The sequence below is a fragment of the Belonocnema kinseyi genome, chromosome 9 (assembly GCF_010883055.1).
Source record: "Belonocnema kinseyi isolate 2016_QV_RU_SX_M_011 chromosome 9, B_treatae_v1, whole genome shotgun sequence".
In the NCBI taxonomy this organism is placed as follows: Eukaryota; Metazoa; Arthropoda; class Insecta; order Hymenoptera; family Cynipidae; genus Belonocnema; species Belonocnema kinseyi.
In genome coordinates, this window is record NC_046665.1 from 44,483,471 (window position 1) to 44,494,661 (window position 11,191).

Here is an 11,191-nt window from a genome sequence, read left to right on the forward strand (position 1 = left end):
GATTTTTCGAAGGCGTTTGATAAAGTTGATCATGCAATTCTTGTGGCAAAGCTTAGAGTCCTGGGGGTTTCAAACAATATGCTTATGTGGATGGAAAGCTATCTTAGCGATAGATGGCAGTCAGTTCGTTTCAAAAGCAGCCACTCGGAACCCTTTCAAGCTACTTCCGGGGTCCCACAGGGCTCGCACATCGCCCCTCTCCTATTTCTTCTTCATGTCAACGATATTAGTTTCATTATAAAATTCAACTTTTTTCTCTTCTTTGCTGATGATCTAAAGATATACAAAACAATCCGCTCCCACTCTGATTGCATCAGCCTTCAGTCAGATCTCGATCAACTGCAGACTTGGTGCACTGTGAATGGGATGCAACTGAACGAGCAGAAGTATTCGATTATAACCTTCTCTCGTAATAAATCTATCCTTACTCATCAGTACAACATGGCAGGAGAGGAACTTACTAGGGTCGCCGTGGTGCTGGACCTTGCGATACTGCTAGATGATTCCTTAACATTAAATGCACAAGCTGCAAATGCAATCAACAAAGCCCTCAGAACGCTGGGCTTTGTCACGCGAAATGCATCGAAATTCAAAAACCCCGCTTTCCCTAAAAACGTTGTATTTATTGCCTCAGTGGTATGGAAACCTATACTATTGCTTAACATACCTGGAATCTCGGAACGATTTATGTTTGCTGACATGTGCTTTTTGTACAATCTTTTAAGCAACAACATCGAATGCCCAAGTTTGTTATGTGTCATAAATATGTATGCGCCACCGAATTTACTAAGGAATAGAAATCTGTTCACAATACCCTATCATTGTACTAATTACGGGGCAAATTCTGTTATAACGAGAATATGTAGGAAGGCTAATCAAATGTGTAAGGAATTAGACTTTTTCGAAACCTCAGCAACGCGATTCAGAAATAATCTGCGAAAAATCTTATACCATGCCGACAACAACGCGGCCTAATCACAATAGTTATTATACTTAAGTACATAGTCTTAAGAAAATGTAGTTTGTAACAAAAGGGCTTAGCCCGTTCACTGTTCAATAAATAAAATAAATCAAAATTAATATTTTTCATTAAGAATTCAGTTATTTATAAAAAATTCCTTTTCAGTTGGTCAAAAACTAATTTATTTAAAAGAAATTTCGATTCTACTATTTTTGGTTGAAAATCGATATTTTAAATTGAATATTGACCTTTTTTTACTTAATAATTTAATTTTTTTAATTTTTATGGTTTGGTAGAAAATTAATAAAAGATTTGGAAACAAATTTATCTGTTTTGATACAGTATTTACAAATCAGAATTTTGTTGAAAATTCGTCATTTTTGGTGAAAAAAACTTCTTAACTGAAATTTTATCTTTTTTTTGAGGATTCTATTATTATGTGAAAAATGCCTCTTTTGGTGAAAAATTGATTTACTTAAGTGAAAAGTTGATTATACCATTTTTGATAGAAAAATTATATTTAAAAAAAAAACTTATTTTGTTAAAAAATATAATTTTTTTAAACCATCTTTCTAAACAGATAATTTAATCTTCGTGGTTGATAATTCATCTTTTTTATTGCAGGTTCACTTATTTTTTTGAACATTCCTTCACAGTTAGTCAAAAATTAATTTTTGTAAAATAAAATTGGATTATATCATCTTTTGGAGACAATTGATGTTTGAAATTGATCTTTTTTAGTTGAAAATTCAACCGTCCTTTTTTATATAAAATTAATATTCTTCGTGGAAAATTCGTCAGTTTGTTTGAAACTTCAACTTTGTATTATAAAATTAATCTGGTTGAATAAATTTCAACTAATCCGTTGAAAATTTAATTGTTCATTCTTAAATAATAATTCTTTCAGCTAAAAATGAATATTCCTATTTCCGGTTATATATATATATATATATATATATATATCAACAATTTTTTGAAAATTCGTCTTTTTTCATAGAATTCTACTGTTTGATTCTGCTAAATAACGTGTTGAACCTGCCTGATTTTAAATGAATTCTATTTGGTTTTAAATACTTTTTATAATATTGTTCTTGCATTGAAAATTAATTTAGTTGAAAATTATGATATTTGTTTACAAATTTTTTAATAGAAACTTAATCTTTGTGATTGAAAATGCATCTTTTTTGTTAAAACTTTTAATATTTGGTGTCAAATTCGCCTGTTTTGATTAAAATTTTAAGTAACCTATCGAAAATTTCATTTTTTTATTGAATATTAACTTTTATATACTAAAAACTGAATTATTCTACTTTTGTTTAAAAGCTGATATTTTTTATTGAAACTTGATATTTCGTTAAAAATGGAATTATTTGTTTGAAAATTCCTGTATTTTGTTGAAAATTTGTGTTTTTCGTTAAAAATGTAAAACTTCTTCCTTAAAAATTCATCTTTTTGATTCAGAATTCACCTATTTCGTTGTAAGTTCCTTTTTAGTTGGTCAAAAACTAATTTCTCGCCGACCATTGGGTGATAATAAAAGTGCCTATACATCCCTATAGTATGTATCTGTTGTTGGAGGTTTTCAAAATGGTATTTTCAGAAAATAAAGATTGAGTATTTGGCAAAATTCTCGGCAGATATGAAGACCCGATAGATCCATAAAACTGAACATAATTCATTCAATCCCACATTTCTTAAAGCATATAGTATTTGAAAGCACATAAAAAATTGGAAGCCTATATATTTTATGCAGCTGTTTTGTGGTGAAGGTGAAGTGCAAGGAGCTTAATGTTACTTTTCTGATATTGAGTAAAGTTAGTGTAACATTAGTGTATTTCTAGTTATAAATTAATGTTTTAGTTATTATTTGCATTAAATATAAACCTTATCATTAAGCATTATTCCTGTGATTCATGGAATTTGTTATAAAATTTTATTGCTGATATAAAATGCGATAGAAACTTATTGAGATTTTGAGGTTAATATTACATTTTGCAATTCAAGAGCGAACTGCTCGCAGTTAAAAAATTTATCAAACAGACGTAGGATGAAAACATAAAAACCTATTTTTTTATTTTAATCCTGATTAAAATAGTTTCTGGTTTTTCACCAAAAACTTGAAAAATTTGAATGAAAGTTTTGTGAAATTTGTATAAAAAATTTCACTAATTTTCAATATATTTCAAACACGGAGTATTTTTTTCGTATTAAGACAAATGAGTAAAAGCTTAACTTTCGTAAAGTTTTTTTAGTACATTTTTGTAATTTTTCATAGCAAAAAATCATATTTTATAGATTTTTGTAGATATACGAATGATTTACATTAAAGTGGCAAAAATTATCTAATTCTGCGAACAGCAGTTCGCTCTTGTATTCTAAAATTAATTCCTATCCTCAAAATCTCAAAAATTTGTTATCGCATTTTACACCAGTAATGGACTTTGATAACAAAACTTATAACAAATGCCATGCTTCATAGGAGTATTACTTAATGTTAATGCTTATATTAATAACAAATAAGATTAACCATTAACATGTAATTAAAAATATAATAATCTTACCAATAGAACTCTCAGAGTATATGCTGAAGATTCTCAAGGCTCTGAGAAGCTCTGAGAAATTCTCTGCAGGCACTCAGGTAGATATATTTAATGGTCCAGACAGTTCGTTTAAATGGTTTGAAGGATTTAAAATGTCCTTTCCAAATTTGGAATAAAAACACGATCATAAATAACAATCAGAGAAGCTTAAATTGAAATAAGAATTCGATGATAAATCACAAGCAGAGGCCGTGTATTGCGGCGGTACGGGTGGCAAGGTGGTGGTAAAGGAGAAGCTTTGATTCGTACAGTCGGCTTTGAATTTCGATTCGATTATTATTCCCAACATTGATCCAAAAGTACTTGCGCATGCTTGAACTGTGTGGCGCTCATTGGCTCTAGTTCGCGTACGTATTTAAAAATCAAGTACAGGCACGCACCGTAGCCACTGAACACCACTCAAATCCAAGTAAGCGCAGATGAAGGCAGCTCCGTTGGGATCATTAACTTCAAGAAAAGACGTGTAACGTTCCATTACTGCCTAACTCACGGTGACTCACGGATGTCTCTCTCGCACGCGTGTAGCTATCAGAGAACGAGCAATCGTGACAATTTTTCAATATTTTCCAATGCTGTCTAACCTACTGACGCCTTGTATCACACACATATAGCAATGAAATCGAGTATTGTGACAATCGAACTCGACAATATCGTTTAGAGATTTTATCTTAAGGAAATCGAAAACTGTGATTTCAACTTCTGAGGAATTACAGCCATAAATTGGAACTGAATTTTTTTCGATTTCTTTTTAAAGAAGGTTCTCAAAGCATATACGCCTTTAACGATTACATTCTCATTTTGAAACTCGTGCTTCGCGCTCGATAACTTGTAAACCTTGTTCAAATCTACTAAAAACAACGCTCATATTCTATATCAAGTAGAATTTTTTATTAATATTTCTTAACCTATTTAAAAAATTTGTTTCCTACTTTTGAAGATGTTTTAAATGTTGAAAAGCATATAACTTTTTTATTTTTTATAGATTTCAAAAATGCCATTGAGATAATTTGCAAATCTTTTTGCCGTGTGCCAGAAAATTTGACAAAGATTTCTAACTCAAAATTTTTTTCTTCAAATTTTGAAAAATCTCTAACGTTTTGAATTTTTGTCTGATCGAAAAACTTAAATGAGATAGTTCATAAATATATTTAACATCTTTGATTTTGGGAACCTTAAGAAGTGTATGAATGTTTGAATTGATGGACAACTCCTTCAAAAGTTAGCGTGGCTACAACATTCAGGTAACCAGAGAGCCAGACATACAGACAGACATATGGATAGACAGGCAGATACCGACAAAATTTTATGATTTTCGGACTCTGTAAGTGCGGAAACGTGAAGATCCGTTAAAAACTAGAGATCGCAAACTTGGACGATTACATTACACTCTTATGAATTAGAATGTAAAAATGGCGGATCCAATATGGTGGACTCAAAATATAACAATTATTCTTATTTTATTTGAACTTACTATAATCAGGGGTTAGGTCTATCATTGATAACGAATACGTAGTAAAAAATATAAGATTCAGAATAGTGGAGCCAAGATGGAGGTCATTTTGAATTTGATATTCTTTATTTTAGATTCGTATTCAGTTACCCGAATAATCCTCTAGCAGTAAGTTCTAAGTAAACCCGATTATTTTAATATTTACAATCTGCCATATTGAATGTGCAATTTTTAATTTAAAATTATGACTTCAGATTCCTTTTCAGTGACCCGATAAACCACCGAGTAATATGTTTCAAGCAAATTCGAATAATCTATATATTTTAGTCAGTAATTTTTAATTTTTTAATCCTGATTTATAAAATAATAACTCTAATTAAACTTTCGTACCAAATAGAAGTAAAGGGAAACATTATAAACGTCTATTTGGTATTGAAAATCAATAAAAATTGTTACTTAATGAGTAAGTTCGTTTAAAAGAACTGGTCACGTGACAGTGTGGTTCACGCCCTTAAAATAATTTTTATGTTTACAGTCCGCCATATTAGATGCGATAATTTGGATGTCTGAATTCTGACTTTGGATTCATATTTAGCTAACTATGAAACCTCAGATTTCCGAGTTTTACCTTTCTGTTTCTTACAGTCTTGTCACAATTACATTTATTATGTAAAAACAGTCATTTTTATCACTTCATATATTTCTAGCACTCGCTCTATTTACTAAATTCGTATAATTCCTTTTCATATATCACTATAATTTTGCTAGGCTAAATGCAGATGTTAAAATTAAAAAATTCGCTTGCAAAATATAACTATCTCGAACAATCCTTGTGCAGAGTTATTCAAATATTTAGACACGTTAAAATTTCAGCTATTATATTCGCTCCCCAAGTTTGGAATTATAACTTTTAACGTGAAATGCTAAATCAGAAATTTAAAAGTAACGCTTTCGCATAAAGTTTCAGTGAAATATGTATTTAGAAATATTAGCAGTCATATTTGATCCGCCATTTATAATTTATAATTTTTTCTGTAAATATTGAAAGCAACGACCTCCAAAACCCTTTAATAAAGTTTCAGATAAATCTATAAAAATGCATAAATTCTTTCTCGATTTTGGCTACACGCAAACTGAGTAATGCTGTAATGGGTTCGAATCCCAGCGCGGAGAAGTTGAAAAAGTTATGGAAATTCGTCTTCCTCAAAAAGTTAAGGTGATACAAATGTAAATGTTAACGAGATGGTCAGGAGTCATAATCCAGTGTTCAAAGTTAAAGGAGCATAGGTCAAGCATCAAAAGTCAAAGGTCAAATATAAGGTATCAAAATTAAGAGTAAAAAGTCAGAGGGCTATGGTTCCAGTGCGAAAGAGACCAGAAATCAGACGTAAAAGATTTAATTTTAGAAGCCGAAGCTCCCTGAAACCGTTCAATTGATTTACAACAATTAGATTTTTTTCTTAAAAAGTTTAGAGTTAAAAATTATGGTCAAAGCGATAAATAATAATGAAATTTAATATATAAAAAATTTATTATTAATAATTGATGTTTTCATTAAATATTTCTGACTTCTTAATTCTCTAATGAGGTATGAAATTAATATCGTCGATACTTGAGCAATAATGTTCGGAATATCGTTAAAGTCAACACAGCTTGCTTAATATGCATAAAATAGTTCAGAAAATGGCAGATGAAACTTATGTTGCCGTTTATAATGCTTGTTAATATTTCAAGCGCCGTTAGAGTTCATCGTAAGTCTAAGAACGTCTATCGTCAAAATAGCTCAGGTGCAAACTTGGCCAAGTACTCGAGCTTATTATGACCCTTAAACTCTTCATTTTATACATACAAGTTATATCCGCTCCAGTTTAAAATTAAAGATTTTCAAAGAACTGGTAAAGAAAAGGAGGTATTATGTTTGTTTCAAATATGATACACAATATTTTATTTTTGGAAAATTTTCTCAAAGCGTACAATAGATTTAAAAATAGAGGATCATATCTCCTATTAGTTTAAAAGAAAATCCGATATGCATATTTCGTCTACAGAAGACAAGAACCTATGGATTATGTGAAATGTGAACCAAACTTATTTTTAAATACAGTGAAACTCTTCTATTGTACGTGATTTAAGGCTAGCGGTGATGGGGAACAAACCCGATATAGTACAGCTCCGGATTTAAACGCTTTTGTTTGTTCATGTCTGACTGAGAAGCAAACCGAGCGCACCCCGCGCGGCTCTTGTTACACCCATCTGCGGCGCAAATTCTCGGAACGACTATAGTGGGGCACCCTATCTAAAATTTGCAATGTTTTTGAAAAAAAATTATACTGGTTTCGATTGGGATATATAACTTTATTCTCGAACTATGTGTCCTAAAATGAAATTTTCATTTTTTAAATATAAATTTTCTGTTTTTTGATAAAATGTCAAAATATTACGATTTTTTGTTGACATTATTTAATTACAGTAACTTTTAAATAAAATATTAAAGTATAATGTTTGTTTTTCAGGTACAGCACGCAAGCAAAAATGGTGGATACTGGAACCGGAACGCTGTACATAATTGGCTCCTTCAAACGAATGACCACAGATCCTGATTTTAAGGTAATTTAAACTATTTTTTTATGCATTTTATTCGCGTTACATTACGTTTATGATAGGAAGACAATTTTCATTCAGATAATTTTTAATAATTCAGTGCTAGGCGGTGTGTAAAAGGGAACTGAAAGCTGAGAAAAGCAGTAGTTTGTGTTTGTATTATTTGAAGAGAGTTTCTGAAGAACTACATTCCCTGGCGGACCGAATGGACGGAAAGAATACGCTATACTACAGCATACCCTGATAGTATCCACATAGTATCTCTTCCGTATCATGTAAAAAAAACGAAAAAAAAATCAGATGAACCTTTAAATTAATGCAATTCGGATTCTACGTTAAATTTTCCATGAGCTCACGGAATAATTGCAATAGTTGTTTTTGCAGCGTTAAAAATTTAAAAAAAATACAATACCTCTAATTTTACATAGGTTGAAGGAGACTTCAAGCGCATCTTTTATAAGTAGCAGCATACTACTTAAGCGACTATAGATGCTCTTGAAGTCGCCATGCCATATTACGTAAGGACTGAAAATTTTTTTTTTCAATAAATGCACATTTTCTTTATGTTAATAGTAATATTGTTTAATTATTCAGAACATTGTGACGCTTGTCATATTGTTAAGATACATGTTATTTACCATAAATCACATCATAACTTTTTGGTTCATCAAATAAAACATTTATACTGTAATTTTTTGGTAATAGGAACATTTTTGGATAAGAGGAACATATTAAGATAATAAAGATCATTTTTGGTCTTTTTTCAATTGCACTCAATCATCACTCCACGCATTCGTCAGCCAATTTTCGAACGAATCAATAATAGAAAAATAAGAATAGCCATCTTTGAAAGCTCACAATGTTTCTCGTTTTCTTTTTTCCAAAATTTTCAAAGATGTTTTTCGATTTACTTTGACTCGCAAATTGTGTTTTTAATTTTTCACATGCATATTCGCTTCTTGTTTTGACGCAAAATACAACCCAGGAAACGAAAATCCATTTACTTGCATTTGAATAGGTTTTGAGGTCTTCTGAATAGCGTATCTGTCACTGGAATTCCGGATACCCGCCTATAGGGTAGAGTAAGTTTCGAATGAAAAACTGGATTTTTTAATCGGCCACGTAATTTTTTTTCCGTACACATTCAATGGCGATTATAAATCAGCATTAACCAATAGAGGAACGATAGGTCTGATATGAAATTATTAATTTAAATCGAACGAATTGAATATAAATAGTTTAAATTATTTATTAAAAACTAGTTAAGTGGGAAATTTTTAAGAAAATCCTGGCATACATGTAGTCTACTTTCATTTATAGACTATTTATTTTCAGAGACTTTAATATTTTGTTGAACATTGTTTTTCACATATTTGCATCACACATCTGAATGTTGAAAATTTATTTATATATTTTACACAAGAAAAACTAAATTTCGCTTTTTAATTAACGTTCATAAATTCTCGTTATAACTGAAAGTAAAAAAGAAATAAGTTACAATCTGTAGGTCATATGAAGCTTCAGATTTACCTGATATCAATCTTAAACTCACAAAAACTATCACTCTCGTTTTATTTTATAGAAATTATCTTCTAAAAAAATGCGGGTATTGAATTTCTAAACATTTGGATGTTTGTGATGCAAATGGATATGAGAGAATTGCCAAGTTCCTTTCTGACACGTGGACTCCCTGCAGCCTTTAGAATGTGCACTGAATAAATTGAATGTCACTGACGCTAAATAATCATTAAATTTAGAAATAAATTGTCGCATCAATTATAATATACAATAAAAATATTATTTAGCTTGAATTTTCTTAATTTTTGTTGAATCAGAATTGTCCTAATCAAATTTCTTAGTACATATCTTTCATTCAAAATAACTAATTATTTAGAATTGTAATTTGCGTATTCTACTCAGTTAAACATAACCTGAAATGACATACAATTGGAAGATTTACGCTAATTGAAAATTTCTGTGTGTGCATTCTATTTTTACTATTCGTTGTGATCTTTTAAGAACTCTATTTCATACTGAATCTCAATCCATTCATGTGCACATTAATGAATCATAGAATACCCATAGGAATTATTTCTGTTTAGTCAGTCTCATTTAACTCTATTCACAAAGTATTTTAGCGAATGTGGAATTGCAGATTTAAAGCACCGCGCTCAGGTCACCGATTAAAAATATGGCCAACCGATTTCCTGGTAAACTACAGTCTTTGCAGATTCTTCCGTCCAGCTGAGTTTGTACTGTAGTAAAAAATAAGTCGTCGGGAATTTTATCGTACTTCAAATGTGGAATGGAATATTAAAACTTAGTCTTTGGAAGAAAGGCAGAGGTGGAGGAAGAAATCTGTCGGGCAGAAACTTTCCTAAATCACTTCTCGGCATTCTACAGCATTTGATATCGTCGCATTTAACGATCGTTAAAAAGGAACAACGAATATAAAATATGCGTTGATTTACAATATTTCATGTTTTCGGGGAATGATCGCTGTCATTCTTGGTTGGCATCGTTTTGACATTTTGTGTCCGTTTTCTCGGGATATCGTTTTTTGTACGTGTCGTAAAAAGTTTTATACAATTCACCATTGTCGTTCATACTTATATTCACAAAAACTTACATTAATAACGGTTTTTACGTACGACATGCAGTGACATTTGTCACGCAAGTAAAAAGTTTGTTTGTTCTGAACAAAGTTTGTTTTGAAAACTTGACAGTCGAAACTCACATGATTTTGAGCTGCTCTTGATAAATTAACTGTCCAGAATTTTGTTCAGAAGGTATATATTTACGCTTATCGATTGTTAGTAATTTTTTTTTAATTTTGCATATTTCGATTCTTACTTTTTGACCCCCCCTCCATCCTTACCCTTGTAAGACGAGTGTAATCATCCTCCAAACCCCCCTCACCCCGGCCCTCGTCATTACGTGATTAATGAACAGCCCCTAAGGGTACGCTGTAGCGTATCCTTTCCGTTCATACAGTCCGCTAGGGTTGATGAAGGTACGAATCCTATTCGAGGAAGTGACAAAACGCAATTATTTGATATTTCACTTTCCGTCTAAGAATATTCCCAGAAGCCCATTTCTTTCACAGAACAGTTTTTATGTCAACTCCTATTATTATTTTGCAGTTTTAAATGAAGAAATGTGTTGTTTTTTAAGTTAACTTTACAAGAAATAGTTGAGGCTTTTATATCGATATATTATTCCAGTTCAAATTTAAGAAATTAAAATAAAATTTAAAATCCTATTTAAGGTCCAATAATCAAGTTAATGAACAGCATTCCTGAAAATAAAGCCGAAAATCGAACGGCCAAATTTGTGCAAGCACCATAAAATGCTCCTATTGCAATCTCACAAAAAATCCTTTTTTTCCCAAAAAAAGGCGCCACAGATAAAAGTTTTTGCGCCACAAAACTGGAGGAGTTATATCAGATTGTTTAAAAAATCAAAATTTAAATCACTTGATCTTGAAGATCTTTAAATGCGCTGATATGCACCATAAAGAAAAAATGTTGAGCCACATTGATAACCGAGTTATCAGCGATCAAAATGGGGGGGGGGGGG

General features: G+C 31.1%; 1 protein-coding gene across 1 annotated transcript in view; it reads left to right on the forward strand.

Annotated features, from left to right (window-relative positions):
• Positions 1-11,191, forward strand: part of LOC117179872 — a 247,333-nt gene that overhangs the window by 185,280 nt on the left and 50,862 nt on the right. Inside the window, exon 4 of the mRNA XM_033372043.1 lies at positions 7,525-7,618. Coding sequence (XP_033227934.1) covers positions 7,525-7,618 — 94 coding nt within the window. The remainder of the gene's footprint in view (positions 1-7,524; positions 7,619-11,191) is intronic.